Source organism: Mollisia scopiformis (assembly GCF_001500285.1).
Source record: "Mollisia scopiformis unplaced genomic scaffold LY89scaffold_16, whole genome shotgun sequence".
In the NCBI taxonomy this organism is placed as follows: Eukaryota; Fungi; Ascomycota; class Leotiomycetes; order Helotiales; family Mollisiaceae; genus Mollisia; species Mollisia scopiformis.
The window spans coordinates 1279284-1300759 of NW_017263596.1; the positions used below are offsets into that span (position 1 = coordinate 1279284).

Here is a 21476-nt window from a genome sequence, read left to right on the forward strand (position 1 = left end):
AATGGACCTTAGGGTAAGTGAATGTACGAGCAATAACTGTAGCAAGTACAAAACAGGCCGCTCTACTGCTCCCAAGATGCTCTGTATGGATTGAGCTGCGAGTGCTGGGAGATGAAATAAGCTCATAATCCTAAGAAGCCTAGCGAACACCTCATCAGACGCCCACACGCGCTGCAGATTCAAGGACGGGGGGAGCTGACGAGTACTTGGACCCATCCCCTCATCGCCCCTGGTCCCGTTTCTGCTCTGCTCTGTTGGGCGACTGGTAGAGTCCGGAGGAGAGAACAAACGTAGACAACAACGAGCACATTAATTAGCATTAGCATTCCTGTCCACCAGCCCGTAACGACTCCATCCTCTGTCCCAATAACCTTAGTTGGCAGACCCACGAAAAGGGAGTAGGGAGTACGAACGCCCATCTCCACCACAGTACGGTCCCAAGAAGAACAATGCCACAGAGCCAAGTCCGCCAACCTCGCACCGATCGTGCTTGACAAGTCACAAGTGTACTGACGTGTGTGAGTTTTGGGGCCGCAGAGACCAGAGGGGAGCCGAAGAAGGATAGATAGAGCGGATACATGAGCAGGACTTCTGAATTTCCAACGGTTACATCGAGTCCACCGACCTTTGTATAGAACAGAGTGCAGTGCAGTGAACATCTGGTCTCGCATGCCCTTGACGGCTTGGCCTTCGCTGCCCCTGGCCCGCTGGGAGCGAGCAAACGTGCAAGGCGCATTCCAGAAACAAGCCAACTTTGGGTGTCGGAGTCGCACAGTCTCACACAAGCACCTCGTAGTCAGATCCTTTTTCTGTTTCTATTCAGGTCAGGGTTCTGACCAACATTTTAGCAACATTCATCCCAAACTAACCTGATCGGACTCGAGTTGACTTGACTTGACTTTCTCATGGCCGCTGATGGGGTGGTCCTGGCCTGGCCTGGTCTATGGATCATCCCTCCGACCTTCACCCATCACTTGCTCTCCATCCCATTACGCACCCTGGACTTATCCATGAAGAAGCCCTTCTTTCTTCCCTGCCCTCCTCTGTCTGTTGCTCGTGCATCCCTCCCCGCCCCTAAAAAGCTAGCGGGCGAGACCCTGGCTGCAGGCGCAAAAGCTAATCTAAGATAATAATTCGCCCACAACCGTCAAGACCAAACGGCTCTGTCCATCCACATCAAATACTTGGCTTGCGGCGCACTAGAAAGTATAGTTCGACTACTAATACATCACACTACGCTTCCCGCACGTCCCCAAGTACGACGACTGTTCTGTGCAGCCAGTCCAGTCCAGATATACCTTCGAGTCCTCCTCCCGTTTGACGGTTGTTTGACTTTACACCCACCGATCCCATACCGTACACTACAAGACGCCGGCATCTGGAACAACTCTGCATCAGAGAGTGCAAATTGTTGACGACGACATCGACAACGACGAAGCAGAGTTATTATTCCAACGACTACGGAAGGCACATTATCTGGACTCAAATCATCCCGTGATCGAAAAGTCCCATATCTCGTCGAACATTGCAACCAACTCCCGTCCACCCAGAAAAAAAGTCGAAGCGAAATATTCGTACCCTCCACACCCAAAGAATACTTGATGATAAAGTACAAGAACACCTTCTGGGAATAGCGTCGAACATCTTTGCAAACACAAAGCATATACGATACCAATCCACAGTAAGTACCCCACTGTCTTTTTATACATGCATTCTCCTACAGTTGAGAAACATGAGTGCGTTGGTCCCAGCGCAGAGCTCGAAGTCGAAGTCGTGGTCGCTAAAAGCTTGCGTCAACAAATCGCATCGCATGCGGCAGAGCCAGAGCAGAGGAGCAGCCATCGCCATACCGAGATCTTGACCAGATCACCTTTGCAGCTGCATCACCAACACCACCCAACTCTGGTGCTGCACAATAAATCATTGCGCAACAAAAGAGTCTCAAAGAGGTGGAATTGCATGCCAGCCAAAGCAAATCCGATCAAAGCATCGCACCGCTTCGTGTTCGGACGGGAGTACGTTGCCCTCGTATCAGATCAATGGGGAACAACGATCAGCATCACCACCACCACCACCGCACACGACCACGCTCCGCTTTCTCCTGCGGCTCTTCTCCCTCTTCTTCGTCCTCCTGCGACTGCTCCTCTCCTTTGTTCTCCCCTGCCGTCCCCCACCCAGCTGTCAATTCTACGCGTAGCCCCATGGAACCTTAGTTTAAGCTTCTGTCGCCTTGTGCTTCAAACTGTCTCATCTTCGCGTCGACTTCCGTCTTGTACAATCGTGGGACGAGTCTGCAGCTAACATTCATCTGAAGCGAAGGGGATCAACCACCACACGTCTCAGCATCTCGACACCAGCTGCCCCGAACGCTGCGAATCCACCTCGCCGTCGCCAATTCTTGTCCCTGTTCCGGCTGTGGCGGCGCACAAGCTTTCTAACACAGCCAAGAAACGACTGGGGCCGCGTACCAACGTCAATCGTCAAGATACTTGGCTGCCGGTAATAAGAAACTCGAAGGGAGGTAGCGGTGACATTCTGCGAAAAGAGCCTGGAGCCTGGTGTTTGAGCTGAAGTGAGCGGACGACCACGGTCGACGACTTCCATCTGGGCGCAGACGACACTTCAATTGCGAAGGACAGCATACACAGGCAAGATGGACACCTACTACGGCCACGTACGAACACCCGCAGATGCGATCAAGCTCTTCGAAGCTTGCCGTCTGGGTCTGCTACCCCGAGTACAACGCAGATTATCAGAGAAGGAGAGACAGTCTATAAAGTCTGGATCGGTGTTTGTCTGGGACGAGCGAGAAGCAGGCATGAGGAGATGGACAGATGGGAAGTCATGGAGCGCCAGCAGAGTCTCGGGAAGCTTTCTAACATACCGCGAGATGGAGGGCAAGAGAGGGGGAGGCAACTTCGTACCACCACCGGCGCGACGAATAGGAGGAAAGACACCAGACAGTGGAAGAGGCAGTGACGAGGATCAAGATATGGATGGTGATGGACCTGATGGATACAGATACAAGCCAGATGGATTGATGAAACAGTCTTTCAGCATCACCACCTCGACTGGCCAACATCTACATCTGATCAGCTATTACTCCAGACCACACCCCGGCGCGCCAGATCTCCCACAACCTACGACCGATCCTCAGCTTCGACATATCGTACCAGTGAAGGGGATGTACCCAGAATCCACCGTACATGAGGCACAAGGACCAGCAGTCACGCGAACACCTATGCAACAGAGTCCATACATGCAATCACCACATCAACACATGCAACAATCGCCACATCGAGGTCCCCCTCCTCCATATCCCTATCAGACTCAAGGTTACGCCTGGCCACCATCTCCCGTCTCAACCCCACCATTTCCTCACTACCAACAGACGATGTACACTTCAGCTCTTCCTCCACCTCCGGGATCGGCCCACACCTCGCCATACCAACATCACCACAGTCCACATCAACCAAATGGTCTTCCTCCAACATCCATGGCTCCACACCATCAACCAACGGCATTCGATAGACCTCCTCCACCTATGTCCGACTCTTCACTCCCCCCTCCACCTCCTGCACTCCACTCCAGAGGAATGAGTACTGCAACGGCGGCACAGCAAGGCTTGATACCTGTCTACGCACCGAATCCAAGCCCGCGTGTTGCTCAAGCGAGATTGGTTGCGGAACAGCAAGCACAGATTGCACAACGAGCACTCCAAAGTGCACCTGCCCTTGATCCTCGCCTCACTACTACTTCTTCCCAGCCATCGACATTGCCACCTGTCCAACTGAATGGCACAGCAAGAACTTCCACGCCACCTCAAATGGGATCTCAATCACGAAGCAACACTCCATCGCCTGGCCGAGCTCCTTCGCCCAAAGATACTCCAAAGTCCAATGGCACATCACAAGCTCAGACGATTCCCAGCATCTCCAGCCTCGTTCACGCTACAGATTCCGTCTCTGTCATGTCTGATAACAAGAGCAACAGCAGCCGTGCAGGAAGCAAGAGTCCAAGGGAGAATGGTGGTGACAATCAACGACCACGAGACATCCCGCACGAGAAGCTTAACATTGTTGGTGAGGATCAGAGGGCCATTCGTGTGCTTGATAAGAAGTTCATGATCTGATGGTCCGTTTTTCGAGACACGGTAGATAAAAAGGTTGCTTTGAAATGGGAGGTTTACTGCATGCGAGGGTGGAGTCTGATACCATTTGAGCTTTGAGTTTCATTCTCACGCGCTTAGCACTTTCTTTTGATTCTTGTACAAATACAGAAGATATGATTTTTCAACGGTGGTCGCAATTGGTTCGGGATGGGATATGATACACATTTTTACAGGGAAGGCACGGCAGGAAGGCACGTGTTTGATTGCATTGCATTTGGCGTTGGCGTTTGCTTTTACATTTGTTCCGACAGGCTGGAAAGCACCAGTCTACACAGGTTGCTATGGGGTTAGCTATGGATAGAAGTCTCAGTGGCGAAGGATAGAGCAAATCTTGAAGAAATCATCGTCCACATTCAACTCGATCTTGCAACAACCATCTTAGTGATTTCACGTGATGACTTCACTGTTCAACGCCTGTACTCTTCATTTCTCTTCTGCTTGCGCCACCGAACGACTTACCGGGAATCTGCCTAGGGATCAAAAAGACTCTGAATTTCGTACCACATTCTCCTTTCGGCAGGCGACGCGAACCACGGTATTTCGAAAGTCTCCCCCTTTGCTCTCCCCACATACGGCCCCCAAATCTATCCTGTCCCAAGGCGTGTCAGTGATCACCTGCATCCGCGGACCGAACCTATGTTTCCAAACTGCCGGTCGATACTCAAGCACGCCCCAGGACGGGAATGCCGTCAGCGGTGCACCGCATCAGCTTACCACCTTCCTGACCCGTCCACCGCGACATCCCAGAAACACAACATCGTACAACATCAGGAGCAGCAGAAGCAACAGACAAAGAAAGGACCCACCGTTTCGGGTTTGGGTTGCAGGAGCGGCGGTTGGCTGTCTGGTAACTCAACTGCGAGCCTGGCTGGGTAAGGCTTCTTTCCCATCTTCGCTGACCCGGTCGTCTCCACGTTACCCTGCTGAGCCTTCATGCACGACGAGACCCGACCGTCTGGGAAGGATTGGACATTTACAGTGACTGACTGTACCGTACGCCCGTAATGGAAACTTTGATAGAAACAAGAGGGTTGGGTTGGGATGGGATGGGATGGCGGTGCGATGCGATGGGAGGGACCTGTGTCCGAGAGCGATGAAAGAGAGGTAACCGCGCCGCGATGGCGCTTGGGTGCGGGTGCGGGCGAGCTTCGGATCCAGGCCAGGAGCCAGGGGTGCTTTGTATTACGAGTAGCGAAAGAGCGAGAAGCGAGTAGGGGCAAAATTTAGGCGCGGATGCAACTCTACCAACGACGTCTTCTCTGAATACTCTCCGACTGGAACCTGTCAAACAAGCAAACAAGCAAGCAAGCAAGCACAAAAGTGCAGCGCTGCAATGGAACCGGGATCTAAGTTCCCCGGGATCTCAGCCCCCAAAGATATAAACTAGATGGGGTGGGCGAAGTGGTGTGGTGTGTGTGGTGTGGATGTTGGTGATGGAGGGGTCGGGATGGAGGGGTTCTTGTGGTAGCGGGTAAATTCTGGATTGGAAATTGTGCTTCAGCCCCCAACTCTATCTTCACTTCAGCTCTTTGCGGCGAGGGTGCTGATTGGAGTCTGGCGACCCGACAGTCTGGGTCTTACGAAGGATGAGCGAGGATTGGGACTTGGTGGTGGGGAGTCGGTGCGATAAGGTGGGAGGGTGACATCCTGTGCGACGCTTCTCTTCATCATATTATTATTCCTCTCCCTGCCTGATGAGCACAGCCAGGCAGCATGGACAGGTACTCTACTGTACAGTCCTCAATTTGGGGATGAACCAACTATTCTCGAACAATGCCTGCCTCGTCGAGCAGGTATCCGCAGATCATTGCGCCATCTGTGAGAGCAGTCCCGCAGGATCTTGTCCCAACAAAGGCAATATAAAGTACAGTACACACCACATTGCATTCCCGCTACCAATCCCAATGCGCTCGGTGGGCAATGTAAAAATGTAACCTTGCGATCGAAATAGGCTCAACGCACCTCGTACCGTGCCGCTGAGCTGTCGGTCATTGTCCTGTGTCGCAAAATAACCGCATCGACCCATGTCTACAGACGAACTACCGATTTAGGCGCCGCGCCTCCTTGATTCGACTCGCCTCCCCTGGTCCTGGTCAAACTCTAGGTAGGTCGGTCTGAAGACTCGCAGACCTACACATTTTCCAACTGCATATGCTGCATATGTATGTTTCTCTTTTGTTCTGAAGATGGTGTTCCTCGGTTGCCTCGAAGCAGCCTCCCTTCCCTCCCTCCCTCCCTCCCTCCCGCCTGCACATTGCACAACACAGGCACACAGGCACCGTCAGAACAGAACCTCAGTCTGTCTGAAGTCTGCCCCCCAGCCCAGCTTCCGGGTGCTAAGATCTGCAACCTGCAAGGCGGGGTGCTTTTGGGTGGCGTAGCCGCTGAAGAAAGTAGGCACCGGTCCCGTTTGCCTGTTTGGTTTCATGATACCCTCCCCCAGAAAGAAAAATATGCCTACCCGGCCACCCAGAGGTCTATTTTGTACGTGGCGTAGTCGTGGTTGCGGCGAAGTCTGTAAACTATAAAGAACAGGCCTTCGGAAGATCCAAATGCCGTTGCTGATGTTGATGTGGAATGATGTTGTTTCCCACTACCCACTGCAGGGGCCAATGTTGGAATACTCGCAGGCGTTCGATCAGCCTCGACCTTGAATGATGTCGAGAAAAGAGAGGTCTGTGCGACTTACGCGCGCCTTGGATTTGGGATAGCCGCCAGTTCCAATCTCGTTCCTGTGATTTCAGTATCAGAAGAGAATGCAGCCAAGGGATAGGCCAAAGCGATCCAAAGCGTCGGGAATTGCAAATTTCGCCTCTTTGTCTTCCAGCAAACCCGAAGTCTGCGAGGTAACCGCCGACGACAGATATGAAGATCATGCTGCAGCTGAGTTGAGTTGATTTCAAAGAGCTCACGAAACCTCCAAAACGCGTGATACCCCGTTGAGGCCACCGTGGAGGGACCGCATCGCAATCCAGACTCTCACTAAGATAGGCATCATTGATCCGGGTGGCAAGATGTTGGGGGTTTCGAATACATTGGTGTAGACAAACTTCCAACATTAACTCGCCGAACTGTTTGTCTATCGTTCCTCAGCGGAATCTGCCTCGAGTTCCTCCAGCTAGGTGGGATCTTGGGGCCAACATGTTTCATGTAGGTACGGATCGACACCAGATGGCCTCGAGGTCGGTGGGCTTAAGCAAATGCTGAAGACAGATACAAGGTCGGTCAATTGGAAAAGAGATGACAGATGGCGGGACGGATAAGGTCAGGTGTATGCCTGAAGATAATTTTGTGTTCACTCGTCTACTTGACAGGTGTTACAAGAGTGAAAGACCAACGGGGAGCCGGAGTATGCGTCCCGGATGTTGGAGCAAAGTCCCGCGACACGAAACCCAAACTCAATCCAGAGAAAACGCATGTGACTGTTTGAGGTCCGCCATTGCCCCTCGACTTCGGTTCACCCGAGTGCGGAGTTCACAATAGTATTACAGAGTCCTATCGTACACCGACAAGGGAGTCTAACACTCGCAACGTCCAACCCACCGAGGGAAGGTTACCATTTCTCGAATGTTTGGCACACCCGCCAAGTATGCTAGCAGTCGATCGAAGCCCAGACCGAAACCCCCATGTGGTACGCTACCCCATCTTCGTAGATCTATGTACCATTTCAGCTCACCAAGTTCGTCATCAGAGGGTATGGGGCCAGGAGGAATCATCTTGCAAGCCTGCATCGACTTGATAAGTGGCTCGAGACGGTGCTCGCGCATCGAGCCACCGACGATTTCACATGCCTCGGGGACCAGTAGATCAAAGCAATCCACGGTTTCGCGGCTATTTTCGTTGGCGGCTGTCGATAGCATGTAGAATGGCTTGATAACTTTGGGATAGTGCGTGACAAAGACGGGGACCGACGCATCCCAGCTCGTACCCAGCTCATTGGCAATGTACCTTTCGTGTTCTGCTTGAAGACCTGCACCCCATCTCGGCTCATACTCGAATTGATGTGAGCTGGATCTTAGGATGTTGATAGCTTCTGTGTATGTAACTTTAGGAAAGTCACGAGATCCACCCCTCCACCTGCGTGGTAACAAGTCTAAATCTGGCGATACACTGAGTAGCTCCTTGCCCACCCTGGAACCACTTTCCAGGTCTTTCGTAATAGCTCCAATAGTATTCTGAACCACTCTCATGACATCATTCATGTCTTCTGTGAAACTAATTTCCGCCTCCAGCATGTAGAACTCACTCAGATGACGAGCTGTATCACTTTTCTCTGCGCGGAATGTTGGTGACAATGTCCACACGTTGCCAACAGACTGGGCTAGAGCCTCGAGATGGAGCTGGCTTGAGACAGTCAAATATTTTGGGGCTCTGAAAAATGTTCCGTCATCGTCCTTAGTTTTCGGTCCTTTTTGGGAACTATCAAGGTGAAAGACTTCCCCAGCTCCCTCACAATCAGATGAAGTGATTATAGGTGTGTGGCTTTGCGTGAATCCGTCTTTGTAGAACATGTTCGTGACAGCAGCAATGGCATCCGATCGAAAGCGCAAGAGAGTAGAGTTCAGAGGAACTCGCGTTCGCAGGTGAGGCATTGTTCGCAGATATTCAGGGGTATGATATTTCTTCTGCAATGGAAAGGTCTAACGTCGTGGAATTAGCATAGCTCCAAGCACAGCTTTCTCGAAAGCCTTACATACAGAGGCCTCGGCTGGTCCAATAATGTCCACATCTGCCACATGGAGTTCGTGGCTTTGAGCCTTCGGATTCGGGGACGGTCTCCATGATCCCGTAAAGCGTACTGCTGTCCCCGTCGAAAGACTATCCAAGAACGTGGTCAGCATAGGAATGTGCATCTGTGGGGGTCAAGCTTGGACCTTTGGGCTTGTGCAGGCGTCAGAAGGGCTTGGAGAGACTCGAGACTCGACCCGTCACCAATTGAAGCAAATGACCTCTGCTTCTGGTTTCTGATAGACCGTACGAAGCCCGTCACGACGACATCCTTTGCATATGCTGGTTTATCATCGAGTAGACGGGCAATCGAGAGTCTGTAGCTGTCCGAACTGCTATGAGTAGCCCTGCATCCTTTGAATGCCTGCCCAACGCAACGGAGTAGATGTGGTCTTGGTCGTGGTTGGACCATCGTGCATCGTCCTCCGAGTGTCGCAGATCACTGCCGAGAATCGAAGCTCTCCGACAGGGACGCAGCTCGCAAGAGGCCGAGGGCGGAGGGGCAGCAATGCAGATATGTGACGGAGATGAGGTCGAGATGGAGGAGAGTCTGATATATTCTTTTGAGGTTTTCGTAGTAAACAGCAATAAAGTTTCAGGCGAGATGACGCTAAGAAAAATGGCGACCTTTCAGTCGGTGCAAGAAGCGAGCGAGGGCGGCGGCTTGGACGACCCGTCCCTGTACTGTACATTCAACCCCTGCCACACTTCATGCAGGCGGCATCACTTGGGTCCACGGTCCACTCTCCACTTTCACTTCACGTCAATTCACACCTCACTCACTTCATATCGATCACTTCACTTTTTTTTTCCCCACTGCACCATCGCCAAACGCGATACGATGCGATCTATCAGAATTCTCCAATGCCTGTCCGCTCGTCCCCCTCTCCCCGTTTTAGTATCACGACCCTCATTTCCCGGAACACGCTTGGTCTTGAGGTCTGAGGGTCTCTCAATTTGTCCATCTCTCTTTTACTTGTTTCCTTTGCTACTAGGGTCTAGCTCGATGTGCCGGTGGGGATGGGATGCAGCCACCACCCAGCATGCCCGACCACAATCAGACGGATGACCATCGAGCAACTCCTCTCAACGTCAACTGTACAGACAATGACAATGACGAGCCCACATATTGCGTATAGTAGTAGCACAAGCAGACAGATCCAGTTTCTGGGATCCTCAAATGTCTCACTTAGGCGGTTGCACACCATGGTCCTCGGACGCTTTCATGCTCTGAGCACCTGCTATGATACTTGTTATTTCCTTTTGTCGGATCTTCCTTCGCGAATCTCTGCACCACCCGCCCTGGGAACACATAGATCTTTGGGATCGGTACGGTGCATAAGCCGTAGTTGCTTTTCATCTAGCCCCCCTCCACCAACCCAGTTTATTGGTCGGGCGTGCGTGGAATCTGGCTGCAAAGGGTAACTTGTGTGCTTTTGTGGCCAGACACACACACGGAAAAATGTTCCGTCGGACATAGGGCCTGATACGCTCAATCCGAGCCACTGGCAATGAGGCTGGAGGGCGTGAGTGGTCTTGCTTGGGGCAAGTCTGTGCAGCTTATCGCTGAGGAATGTGCTCCGGACCCGTTCGTTCGTTCGTTTTTCTCTTCGTACCCTTCACATCATCTCGAATCTATATAATGCAGACCCATGTCCTTCCCGCTCTTGCAGTCCATGCCAAATCTGCGGAGACACTTCCAGAAATCTTCTGTTGCGCGAGCAGTTCTTCTCGGATCGTACAACCTTCTTGTTATCCCTGCCTTGTCTGCATCTACTCCCACACAACATCGTAAAGATGCCTCCTTCGAAGCCGAAGCCGTCCGAAATCGCAGCAGAGGCTAAGAAATCGTACATTCCCTACATCAGAGAGAATTATAGTGCTCAGTGGCCGCCGACGTCCTTTCTATGTTTTTCGGAATCCATGATAGCCCCTCCTCGTCCATCAAGTGAAATGCTTCATTGTCGATTTGGTAAGTACAGGTCGATATTCAATTAAGACGCGAGATTTACTTCTTCTAGCTTTCTTTGAGTCGGATCCTGTTGACTTTGCACTCTCTTGGATGGACCCGTCAGATAAGACTGCAATTCCTGTCATCATGCCTGCGAATGACAAAAGAGCTGGAGGTGATTGGGAAGCTGGTATTTGTCCCTGCAAGATCATTCTCTCCTTACCACTAATGATGCGTTGATAGGTGTCATGTCACCTGAAGAGTGTCTCTGCCGGCGGAGCAATTTACATGCAGCACTCACGACCCCGGCTGCCGGAAATTCGGCTTCTTCAAACTATCCAATTCCGTCAAAAGCAGGAATCTACTCTGAGAAAGTTGGTTAGTTCTCTCGAGGGTCACGTGTGTCTTTATCCAAGCTGATGTCGCCAGTTGTCTTTCGGAATGGTCCAGACAAGTATGAGCCATGGCAAGAATATAAAGGTAAGCTCTTCCATGCATGGAAATTTGTAAAGTTTCAAGACCTGACCATTTAGCTCTTCCAATAATCTCGGTTTGTCCTGTCAAGCGACCAAAATTAGACGGCTCTGGGAAGAAGTACTCTTTCAAGGCAGAAAAAGAGCTGATGCGAGATAAAATTCGTGCCACATTGCGTATTGCAGTATATTACGGACACACCCGACTATGCATCGGAACCTTCGGACTCGGACCAGGATTTCTGAATCCCACGCAAGAAGTTGCATTAATGTGGAGAGACGCTCTCCTCAAAGACCCAGAGTTCGTTGGCCACTTCCAGGACGTGGTCTTCGCATTTGAGGCTCCTGAAGGGCCAGCAGGTGCAAGTTCCAGTTCGACGAAGCATTCCAGCAGCCGATCGTCTGGGAAAGGTTCTTCTTCATCTTCTTCGTCCTCGAAGAGCAGCTACTTAGCAGATCTTGAGATCTTCAGACAGGTGTTCAAACCCTCAGTCATTCACGGTGCATTCAAAAGTCAGGGTACACCTGCGTCTTCCTCATCCCCCATGTACACATGACCGAAATGATCAACGATTCAGCAAGGAGTTTGGCTTATGGTCATTTTAGGATGTGGCGTCAATGGGAGCAGCATCACATATGGCGTTTTGATCATGGGACTTGGGAGCATCAATATGGGGGATAACGGAAAACAAGGGTGGCGTAAGACGGAGTCCTCAGCCAAGTCGATGCCGGCTATCTCTCTTTACTTCTAATAATTATATATTTATTGTTTAATTCCCATCAATGATAATCGATCGATCTTCATCCTTCAGATAACGTTGCTTTTGTTTCTGACAAGATCTCAACCGCATAAAAGCGGGTGTCATGCGGGCATCCCACACACTTATGAACCGGACCGGGCCTCTTCGAAAAGGAAAAAGACGCTCGCATCGAAAGATTGTGAGACAGAAAACATGTCATTCCCCAGGTCGTCACAAAAACGAATCTATCGAGTCAGCATCTGGATCTAGGCTAAGCCACAATGTCTCTCGTCACATATTTACCCCAACCGTGCCACCCCAGCGATATGCCGGAGCGGCTCTTAGCGGCACTGTGCTCCGGTCGCGGCGTCTGCATGTCGCACCTGAATACTGATCTGCAGTCATCCATAAGGTTTGTGAGATGGTGCCAGCTTGATGTGAACACAGGAGGTCGTTCTCGTGTCACTTGGTGAGACCAAGGGTTCAAGAAGTCCCCGAAAGCGTACGTGACGTGCATGAGAACGGCGATGTAAGGGAGGATCAATTCAGTGGGTATGATATGTGTTGAGCTTGGTGAGGGAGAATGTAACCTCTTCGGAGTTGTTTCCACTTTCGGCAGTTTTCGTGGGAAGCTTACATTTCTTGGTGCTTGAACGCTATATATTGAAATATGAGGTACTTGATAAAAGCTTGCAAGGGAAATTGACAAGGAGGAATGTTGTACAATGCGACTTCTTGTGCCTGAACTAATATGATCATAACTCTCGCGTTAAATCGGTCACATTCGTATCTTGCGACGTCGAATTAGCCAGCCGCCAAAACAAGCATGATCCAGGAATATGAAGAGGAACTCTAAAGCTGTTAGAAATGTTTGAATGCAGCCGTGATCTCGCAGTATATTTATATCGGTTGTACAGAAAGCTGAGCATGTGTAAGCCTTTTTGCTCGAGGTCGAGGTGCGGGGTAAATTCGAAAAGGGGGCGGGGTAATTAAGCGAGACTCCAACAGCAAAGCAACAATCACTGTAATTGATCTTAATAATTCAGAAGGTTGAGTAAACTAACTTATAGCTTAGATGGTCTGTTGTAGTGCGGCACTCTCTAAGCTGAGACGGAACAATGTTGAATAATTGTTCCTCGAAATTCACTAGAATCTTTGTTCGCTACTGGATCCCAACCTCAGGGATGCACCAGAGTTTTCAACACAGATGAATAATGTATATTATTCGACCGGTATTGGTGACTTTGACAGATATTTGAAGCTGATGACGCATTGAAGTCTTTTGTCGGTTTCTTTTACTTACGATTAGACCAGTTATGGCTTTCAAAGAAATACAGTTGAAGCACACAATGGACTAGAATTCTGACATGAACGATGCGTGTAAACTCTTCCAGTCGCTCTAGTATCCCTGCTAGTCAAAAACCCGCTGTGTCAATTCATCCTGAGGAAGAAGTGAAGCTAGTCGAGGATGCATTGCTGCCGCTTCGAGGTTTTTTATTCACCGACATAATGTGAATATGAGACCAGGAGGAAGTCTGAAATCGGAACGAATAACAAGAATCCAAAGGTGAATGGAACTATCTCTGGAGTAGATTCACTTTCCAATAGACACTAGTTCAGGTCAACTCCCACTCAGAACTTGCCATTCAATCGATTCATCCCCATCCACAACCAAACCTCAACACCTTGTCCCAAAACCAAAGACAGTCAATCGCACACCATGAAGGGTTTCGAGGGTAACAAGATCGACAAGGTCATTAGCCGCACAGAAGAAATCCTCGAAGGCAACAATGCTGAGCATGTCGACACGCCCAACCAGAAGAAGCAGTCGAAGAAGTCACAACGAATCTTCGATACTATCCGCAAGGGCAAAGCACTGTTCGGCTTCGGAGGCAAATCAAAGGCAAGCAACACAGCTGAAGATGAGCATCAAGGACTTCAACAAGAGGTTGGAATTGTGGAGCAGCCTGGAAATGGAGGTGGCCTAATGGGTGGAACTATCGCGCGCAAGCCAGTCGCAGACGGTACATATCAACTCGATGGTCCTTTGAATTCCCATCCCGTTACATCCCAAGATCTGGAAGCAGCAGAAAGAGGTCGTGAGTAGACTGAATCTTGAAGAACCGCAACTTCTGACACTCGTGACAGGTCTTCGAGTTGAGAATGGGGCTGGAGGAGCAGAAGCTGCAACAATTCCCAGAATTGAAAATCGTGACGATACAGTAGGTGAGCATGTTACCACAGTGGAGGAGTTCACCGAGAGAGAAGGATAAAGTACTTGAGGGCACATGACTGGCGCTGGCTTTGAGCTGCTCGAGTCTCTATTGTCGTGGTCGCAATTTTGAAATGCTCATGGGTTGGGAGTCGCGCTTTGCAATGTGCCGGAAGACTCTCTAGAGGAAAACTATCACACCGACAATTCAATCTAAAGCAACTGCAGCAGTTCTGCTACTGTCAATGTGTCCCATTCGTCGTACGATCTCTTGACTCCTGAAGTGACTTTATATATCGTGAGTTCGGCAGTCATGAGAGGATAAATCGTAAGTTTACTTGAGTGACATTTCAATGGGCAGCGAGATTGGCAGAAGATGTTGTGATATTGATCTGACAACCCTAGATGGTGCCACGAATGAAGGGTTTTCAACGGAGTTCTACTTCCCAGTAAGAAGTCACACAATGCTGGTGATTCATTGAATTAAACACGGTCTTCATTTACCAGCTTGGACATTTCTTGTCCTACTCAGCAGAATGAGAATGCAATGTACTACTTTGATCAGGCGAGGGAGTGGGAATCACCCGAACGTGCTGTTAGTAATCTCTTGCTCATTTGAAGTTACACAGATTCTTTCCAACAATGCACAGGTCACATAGAGTTCCACGTATTGGAGAGAGCGCTTTAGTCTGCTCTTGAAGAACTTGAACAGAGGAACTCTTGTACAATTCAAACGAGAGATGAATTCATTCAAAGCTACCAACATCTCACAAGGCTCAATGGAGGAAAGGTATCTACTTCGGGCAGTTTGCGTAGCCCGATGAAAGGCAGACAAAGGAAAGATAACAATGTGTGGAGATGCTAACTAATCTTTGGAGCGTTTTGCTAGGTGTGCGTTGGGACTAGGAAGGACTGCTCGGTGATTACTGCTCTATGGTATTCAGATGATAATATTCCTCGATTAGATTTTTCTTACAGAGAAATTAAACGCATAATGCATAGCACCAAGTACTAGGAAGGGAGATTCACGAGAAATTTTGGAGCGCTCTTCAACTTGGACGTTTACAACTAAGACGACCACGTGCCATCAACCACTTCCTCTGCGAAGGTAGGAACAACCGACAGTCACTGCTTCGAGTATCGAAACCGCACTTTCCCAGAATTTTTTCCAATGACGACAGAATCATGCTTCATAGACTTGAATCCAAATCTTGTCGTCCGTCGTTCTCTTCATTCTCGCCCCCGTCTTCCTACTTCTCCTAATCCACATGTTTCCACAAATGCATTATCATTACCTCCCCTAGATATCTACCTTTCAAAGATGGATCATTATGAGCATACTCCCGAGGAGATTGAAGCATCTCCAGTGTCTTTAAGGCGATCTGATGGCACTACCGACTTTTTGAAGTACCATGCAGCTCGTCAACGAGCATCGCGCCCATCCGAGAACAGCCTGTCTGTGCCAATTTCGAGGAGATCGAAGAGCAACGTGTCCGAGAACAGCCAGATCTTATACATGTCAGCCTCGAAGAGTTCGAAAAGGCGAAGAGGATTTGATCGCTCCTTGTCATCTATCAGCAATGGTGGACGCAGATTCGACGGATCGGCAGACGAGAAACAGAATATTGAAGCCACCGAAGAAATGGTGTCTCAAAACATCATAGACAGAGAGATCTTTGAATGGCAATACGTCTGTCAATCGGGCAGGCCATACTGGTGGTCACCCGAATCGAAGTACGCACGCTTGAAGAAGCTCCAGCACAAAGTCGCGAGCGAGTACGAGCCTCAAATTGGAACGCCGGGTGTCGATACTGCTTCGAAGTCACAGTATGCTGCGTGTCGTAGGACAGTTTCCGACAGCTACTTAGCAGATTCCGGTAATATCCACGACCTCGCTCACCTCATTGCTGTGCAACTGCTTGGGGCTTGTTTCACTCTTCCTCCCGACTCGATTACTGCCGTCACCCCTCAATATATCAGAGATGAAGATGGGATTGCAATGGTCAGAGACCCTCGATTGATCAGTTCCTTGCGAATGCACACCCATTTTCGTTATTCTCCATCCTTCGGGCACCAAGCTCGAAATACTTCCCCAATACAAGTGTGGCCGGGAAGGTTTGATGGGCCAAAGTCAGGATCCTCACCTACTCGAAGCAACACCGGGTGCTCCACTCCTAACATTGGCACCTCAAGTCCTTGCTCTCGTCGACCAAGAATGCACAAAACCTTACACAATACGGAGGGTTCTGGGAACAGAGACGAGGATGAGGATTATATCAGGACCTGCTGCGACAACAACGAGCTGGATCCTACAGTTGGGGCGTGCGCTTGGTACCGAAGGCAGGGAGTTGATGATCCAGGCCATCGATCATTCACACTGCCTCGCATGCCTAGTGCTTCTAATACACGCCGACCAACTCACACACCCGAAGGCTCAAAGGAAGAAGCGAGTCCATCACGTGTGTTGGGAGTTGGTACACCGAAAACGAATTACCACCTCCAACCCGTGCTTCGATCTGAATCACATCACGTTTTCATACAGCCTGTTCGAGAGCTTGTGGTGAAGAGATGGAGAAAGTTTCGAAGACGATTGAGCGGCAGTTTGCATTCATCGCTCCCAACAAGAACATCTGAAGATGCGGCATCTGCTTCAGAGTCAAGCGCGAGTGAGGATTCAAGTCAAGTGATGAGCAGTGATGCCAAAGCAAGACGGTTAAGAGCCCAGGAACGTGGCGATATCCACAGTTCAAGTATGGACAGCACTCCACATTACAATACGCCCAAGAGTGGTCACCTATCTCCAAGTAATAACGACCCTGCACGTTCCCACTGGACCGATTCTCAGAGTACGACTCCGAACTTTCGACTTGCGGATCCCCTCGCTGCTGCAGCTTCACTGGTCGCTGCAGAGCTGATGCAATCACGTTCATCTGGCAAATCAACACCATCCAGGCCAGCTTCTGGTGCTATATCAAATGGCATATCGTCTCGAGAATGTCAGAACTCAACTGCTTCCTCAGCACTAGCTACACGCGGCTCCAGCCCGACAAGACCGGAACTCTTGTCTGTTCCGTCGTCTTCACAGCCAAACACAACATCTTCAGCATATTCATTCTCTTCCCACAAGTCGATGAGAAGGTCTCGCAGGAGGAGTATGCTTTCAGAAGTGTGCACGCCAGAAGACTTGCAGAATCCGGAACGTGCAGAAAGGAGTAAAGCACCATTCGAAAGAAGCGCCCTCAGTGCTATGGGCAGTAGGCTTGCAAGCCCGATGGAGGAGATGACGTTGGATTGGCCACTCGGCGGAAGGAAGATCCAAGGATCTCTGACTAGCCCTGGCCCATCTGTTTTGCCCACACTAGCAGAGTTGAAAGCTTTCAGTGCGCAAGAAAGACCAAGGATATCTCGGACAAGCACCAGCGGGACTCAGATCTTCACTCCAACGGAGGAAGGAGTCGAGATCGATGGGTTGCCTGCAGGACCACCGCGAGACAGCTGGGTAGGAAGAAGAGGCAGGAGGGAACGAACTTATTTGTAGTTCTGTTGCCGTCAGGATGGCTCGTGTAAAGCATCAAACACGAATAATAAACATTGAGAAAACCCAAATAGATTGAGATTGGAACTAACGAACTGGGTATCGCCGGCTAAGAATAGTCCATAATTCGATGACACTCAGCTGTATTATTACAAGCCCGACCTTGAACTCCACCCAATGCCTCTGTCAATGACGCCTACTCGAACACGCACCAGCGAGCCTTTGTGTTTTCAACTAGGCTCCCCCTCAGGTTTCATACCCACCATTTCGTACTCTCCAGCTCCATCGCGGCCCCTGCCTCTGCCTCGTCCTCTGCCGTATCCTTCCTCTGTATCATGACCATCTTCGCCATGGAGGGGTGCGTTGTCTTCGTTGTGCCCAGAGCTGGGTCCGGATTGTGCAACACCTCCCCCGAAATTGATGGGCCGTAGCTCTCTGTATTGGCAGCTCCAGACACCAAGGGCAGTCATCATCGTGGCGCTGACAAATTGTAACATCCACCATAAAGCATTTTGCGGGATCGAGTGGGAGTAGAGAGAAACGATGAGGAGGTGAAGGAAGTGAAGAGTAATAGCGAAATCAGGGACGAACTTGCTCCGAGAAATCAAAAGAAGAATGGATATTACGCTGTGCGATGTTAGCTTGCGCATTTGATTGATCCAGTTGTTTTGCATACCCAATGAAGGAGTTAAGGAGCCAGACGAGTCCCAGCATCCAACCCACTGTTGTATCGCCTCTCAAGGCCCGCCAACTAAATACCAAGTCTAGGCTGAAATGTTTTCCGGCCACCAGCGCCGTGAACAGTATCAAAGCTATGCCAACGGTGTACCAGATCGTCTGGAGCAATAGGATCTGTGTAAGGATCTTGAGGGGCGGTAGCTCTGTAAGCGCTCCAGGTCGTGGAGGTCGTCGTCGCCGAACCATTTCGACGTCGAGGGCAGTGTGAATAGAGATGTTATCTGGGGAGCATTTGTTCTTTGTTGATGTCTGTATTATTGTAGATCCGGAAGATGCCTGTTGTGAGGCCAGAGATTGAAGCGCATTGGGCTTAGCTTATTTGTTCTGCCGTCAGGTGACGAGGCGTTTGACAAGGCGGAGAGAATTTGAGGAGCTTCAATGAATTGAACTGACTTTGAATCTGCGAATGTAGGTGGCTCTCCCGCAGATAAATCTACAGATTTGTACGAATACTTGGACCACAGCATACTGATTACCATATAGTCAATTTTCCGGACTCTAGGCCCGAATTTATTCACAACATCTCTCCAGACGAGACGCCAGCATGGGATTCTTCAGCTCCTCTGCACCATCTCCTCCAGCACCCAGGATTTCGGCGGATGGCGCCCCAATAGCTCCTGGTCGAAGCGAACGAGCAAAATGTTGGGAGGCAAGAGATGCATACTTTGAATGCCTAGATAAGAACAGTATCGTAGACAGCATAACGGATAAAGACAAAGCAGCCAAAGCGTGCTCTGCCGAAGGTCGAGGGTTCGAAGCAAATTGCGCTTCGAGTTGGGTTAGTTCTGCAGCCGTTTTGGTCTTATTCAGTTGCTGATAATTTAGCATCAGGTCACATACTTCAAGAAGCGCCGAGTAATGGAATATCAGCGGAATAAGACTTTGGAGAAATTGAAGGCCGAAGGAGCACAGGAAATGCCGGGACAGATAGGACCTCCGGGACCTGGACAGCGACCATGATACGGATCTGTACGACTACGATAGTGTACAATAGTGTATAGAAGCATAGGAGGGCGTTTGGGATACAGCATACAAGGACCACTCTCCGAAATCTACATTATGTCTGGCTTTTTGCCACCAAGTCGTTGCACTCTCGGCAGCCGGAACTAATGCTTTCATGTCGACGGACCCTATTTGATTATATTGGCAATACAAAGAACCTACCCAAAGGCAAGTGTCTGGATCACAAAGTCTTAACAACCTTTGCGAGCAAGATTGGTGGTAAAGAAGTGGAATTTGTTACTACATTCCAGGCTGACACTCCCTATGTTGTTATGATCAGGCTTATTCCTTCTTATCTACAGTAACCGCAACCACCTCAGTCTCTGGTTCAATACCTTCCATCTTCTCAACCACATTCATAGTCTTATCATCTTCGAAAAGCCTTGCAAGCTCTTCAAGCGTCAATCCTTTCGTCTCAGGATACGTGAAGTACACCATAGCAAGGAAGAGAACCAACATGCCCAAAAAGAACAGCCAATACTTCCATCCAATAGCAGCAATTGCCACCGGGTTAGCATACTGCGAGACAATCAAGAGAGCCTGTCCAATTGCGACCATGGCGGCAAGTCCTTTGGTTCTCATGCTGTACGGAAGAATTTCGGTGGGGTATGAATATGCAAGTGGGTTGCAAGCAATGTTGAAGCCAGCATTGTACAAGAAGAGAAAGGCAATTGCCATGTATGCGGCAGCATTGTTTCCGTTCTTGTCAAACACTGCGCTGGTGATTGTGATTCCGATATTGGCACAGATCATGCCGTTGAGGGAGACCATCCAAAGAGATCGTCGTCCAATCCTATCCGCAAGTAAAGCGCCCGCGATCGAGACCAAAAAGTTCCAGATCTGCATCCCGCCGTTGATTCCGGTCTGCTGGTTGGTACCAGTTACTTTCAACGAAGTGAGGAGGGGTGAGAAATAGTAACTGATGACTCCTTGTCCGCACCTACTGTTCTTAGCATGAGCCCTCGGGTTTTTTGAACGTATACTCACCATAGACACAAAACAAACACCGAGATGGTGACTGCCATTTTTTTCCTGTTTGCAGCGGTGTTCCATAGAATGTTCCACCCCACTTCAGAATATCTACTCTCGATCGCTAGAGCGGTATTGATCTCGTCAATCTCATACAGCACCAACTCATCGTCCATCTGTCCATTGGCATGATACTCTGCCAGGACTGCTCTTGCATCTTCCGATCTTCCTCTTGCAAGAAGCCATCTTGGACTCTCTGGCATGAATGGCAACATCGCGATCAAGAAGATTGGTGGGAGTGCTTGAACCAGGCTGGGGATCCGCCAAGACCAACTTGTGCTCAGGTGTCCTGAGCCGAAGCTACCCCACGCCGCAATGATAGCACCGACATACCACAGCGTGTTGAAGAATCCAAGGACGGTACCTCGTTGTCTTGGGTGTGCAAGCTCGGCGATCATTGAGGGACCAGCAACGCAAGTGAAGCTTATTCCTACGCCAAGCAAGCACCTTCCAACCATAAATTGAGCATATCCAAACGCTGACGTTTGGATGATGGTTCCAATCAAGGTGAAGAAAGAGCCGATGTACAGCCCCATCTTGCGTCCGTAAACATCTGCCACTGGTGATGCAGGGAAAGAGCCGATGAAGCCACCAACGAAGATGATTGTTGTGATGAGGCCAATATGGGACGCGTCGGGGTAAGACATATCTTTGAAGTGTCAGTGAGTGCTCCACAAGTTCTTGTTGGACTTGAATAGTCGATATACCTTTCAACCATGGTTTCATAGCCTGAAAGTTTCCCACGACAGCTTCATCATATCCACAAGTCATTTGCGCCGTGATGACGCAAAGAATCATGAAGTTCAGCTTCCGCATCCCAGGATCCTTCCACCATTGTGGATGGGTATTGTTCTCAAGAGTCTTTGTGACATCAATGTTCGGAGGTGCCATAATGTC

The 21476-nt window shown here is 49.9% G+C and overlaps 11 protein-coding genes across 11 annotated transcripts; 7 read left to right on the plus strand and 4 right to left on the minus strand.

Moving 5' to 3' along the window:
- The first annotated feature begins 1418 nt into the window (after positions 1-1418).
- Positions 1419-2477, plus strand: LY89DRAFT_129660 (uncharacterized protein). The gene has a single exon (XM_018205231.1). The coding sequence runs from the start codon at positions 1708-1710 to the stop codon at positions 2299-2301; it is 594 nt and encodes a 197-aa protein (XP_018069451.1). The 5' UTR covers positions 1419-1707; the 3' UTR covers positions 2302-2477.
- Positions 2478-2653: 176 nt separating this feature from the next.
- LY89DRAFT_589335 (uncharacterized protein) lies at positions 2654-4132 on the plus strand (the record flags this gene model as incomplete). Its single annotated transcript, XM_018209525.1, has 1 exon — positions 2654-4132. One exon carries the CDS (start codon positions 2654-2656, stop codon positions 4130-4132), a length of 1479 nt encoding a protein of 492 aa, XP_018069452.1.
- A 216-nt stretch (positions 4133-4348) lies between these two features.
- LY89DRAFT_129658 (uncharacterized protein) lies at positions 4349-5509 on the plus strand. Its single transcript, XM_018205230.1, has one exon. It carries the CDS (start codon positions 4566-4568, stop codon positions 5151-5153), a length of 588 nt encoding a protein of 195 aa, XP_018069453.1. The 5' UTR covers positions 4349-4565; the 3' UTR covers positions 5154-5509.
- A 305-nt stretch (positions 5510-5814) lies between these two features.
- LY89DRAFT_686650 (uncharacterized protein) lies at positions 5815-6381 on the minus strand. Its single transcript, XM_018215333.1, has one exon. It carries the CDS (start codon positions 6195-6197, stop codon positions 5976-5978), a length of 222 nt encoding a protein of 73 aa, XP_018069454.1. The 5' UTR covers positions 6198-6381; the 3' UTR covers positions 5815-5975.
- Positions 6382-7689: 1308 nt separating this feature from the next.
- On the minus strand, positions 7690-9311 carry LY89DRAFT_589407 (asparaginyl-tRNA synthetase-like protein; the record flags this gene model as incomplete). Its single annotated transcript, XM_018209533.1, has 3 exons — positions 7690-8811; positions 8869-8989; positions 9046-9311. The coding sequence occupies 3 exons, from the start codon at positions 9309-9311 to the stop codon at positions 7690-7692; spliced, it is 1509 nt and encodes a 502-aa protein (XP_018069455.1).
- A 1237-nt stretch (positions 9312-10548) lies between these two features.
- Positions 10549-12086, plus strand: LY89DRAFT_620417 (uncharacterized protein). Its single transcript, XM_018210914.1, has 5 exons — positions 10549-10871; positions 10921-11040; positions 11094-11228; positions 11280-11330; positions 11384-12086. Exons 1-5 carry the CDS (start codon positions 10697-10699, stop codon positions 11878-11880), a joined length of 978 nt encoding a protein of 325 aa, XP_018069456.1. The 5' UTR covers positions 10549-10696; the 3' UTR covers positions 11881-12086.
- A 1697-nt stretch (positions 12087-13783) lies between these two features.
- LY89DRAFT_751796 (uncharacterized protein) lies at positions 13784-14336 on the plus strand (the record flags this gene model as incomplete). Its single annotated transcript, XM_018221236.1, has 2 exons — positions 13784-14162; positions 14212-14336. The coding sequence occupies 2 exons, from the start codon at positions 13784-13786 to the stop codon at positions 14334-14336; spliced, it is 504 nt and encodes a 167-aa protein (XP_018069457.1).
- A 1260-nt stretch (positions 14337-15596) lies between these two features.
- Positions 15597-17813, plus strand: LY89DRAFT_720493 (uncharacterized protein; the record flags this gene model as incomplete). The annotated part of the gene is made up of 1 exon (XM_018218574.1): positions 15597-17813. The coding sequence occupies one exon, from the start codon at positions 15597-15599 to the stop codon at positions 17811-17813; it is 2217 nt and encodes a 738-aa protein (XP_018069458.1).
- Positions 17814-17875: 62 nt separating this feature from the next.
- LY89DRAFT_708603 (uncharacterized protein) lies at positions 17876-18820 on the minus strand. Its single transcript, XM_018217691.1, has 2 exons — positions 18487-18820; positions 17876-18437 (listed from the first exon to the last, which is right to left on the minus strand). The coding sequence occupies exons 1-2, from the start codon at positions 18732-18734 to the stop codon at positions 18041-18043; spliced, it is 645 nt and encodes a 214-aa protein (XP_018069459.1). The 5' UTR covers positions 18735-18820; the 3' UTR covers positions 17876-18040.
- A 116-nt stretch (positions 18821-18936) lies between these two features.
- LY89DRAFT_649772 (uncharacterized protein) lies at positions 18937-19656 on the plus strand. Its single transcript, XM_018212080.1, has 3 exons — positions 18937-18956; positions 19032-19326; positions 19374-19656. The coding sequence occupies exons 2-3, from the start codon at positions 19093-19095 to the stop codon at positions 19506-19508; spliced, it is 369 nt and encodes a 122-aa protein (XP_018069460.1). The 5' UTR covers positions 18937-18956; positions 19032-19092; the 3' UTR covers positions 19509-19656.
- Positions 19657-19832: 176 nt separating this feature from the next.
- Positions 19833-21470, minus strand: LY89DRAFT_736162 (general substrate transporter; the record flags this gene model as incomplete). Its single annotated transcript, XM_018220089.1, has 3 exons — positions 19833-20490; positions 20538-21228; positions 21287-21470. 3 exons carry the CDS (start codon positions 21468-21470, stop codon positions 19833-19835), a joined length of 1533 nt encoding a protein of 510 aa, XP_018069461.1.
- Positions 21471-21476: the final 6 nt, after the last annotated feature.

Bases quoted from the DNA above. Each gene is read 5' to 3' on its own strand.
- LY89DRAFT_649772 (XM_018212080.1), top strand. From the start codon at position 19,093: ATGGGATTCTTCAGCTCCTCTGCACCATCTCCTCCAGCACCCAGGATT. The intron at 19,327-19,373 runs GTTAGTTCTGCA...CTGATAATTTAG, and splicing joins CAAATTGCGCTTCGAGTTGG to CATCAGGTCACATACTTCAA.
- LY89DRAFT_129660 (XM_018205231.1), top strand. From the start codon at position 1,708: ATGCATTCTCCTACAGTTGAGAAACATGAGTGCGTTGGTCCCAGCGCA.
- LY89DRAFT_620417 (XM_018210914.1), top strand. From the start codon at position 10,697: ATGCCTCCTTCGAAGCCGAAGCCGTCCGAAATCGCAGCAGAGGCTAAG. The intron at 10,872-10,920 runs GTAAGTACAGGT...TACTTCTTCTAG, and splicing joins AATGCTTCATTGTCGATTTG to CTTTCTTTGAGTCGGATCCT. The intron at 11,229-11,279 runs GTTAGTTCTCTC...TGATGTCGCCAG, and splicing joins AATCTACTCTGAGAAAGTTG to TTGTCTTTCGGAATGGTCCA.
- LY89DRAFT_686650 (XM_018215333.1), bottom strand. From the start codon at position 6,197: ATGGGTCGATGCGGTTATTTTGCGACACAGGACAATGACCGACAGCTC.
- LY89DRAFT_129658 (XM_018205230.1), top strand. From the start codon at position 4,566: ATGACTTCACTGTTCAACGCCTGTACTCTTCATTTCTCTTCTGCTTGC.
- LY89DRAFT_708603 (XM_018217691.1), bottom strand. From the start codon at position 18,734: ATGGTTCGGCGACGACGACCTCCACGACCTGGAGCGCTTACAGAGCTA. The intron at 18,438-18,486 runs GTATGCAAAACA...AACATCGCACAG, and splicing joins CTCCTTAACTCCTTCATTGG to CGTAATATCCATTCTTCTTT.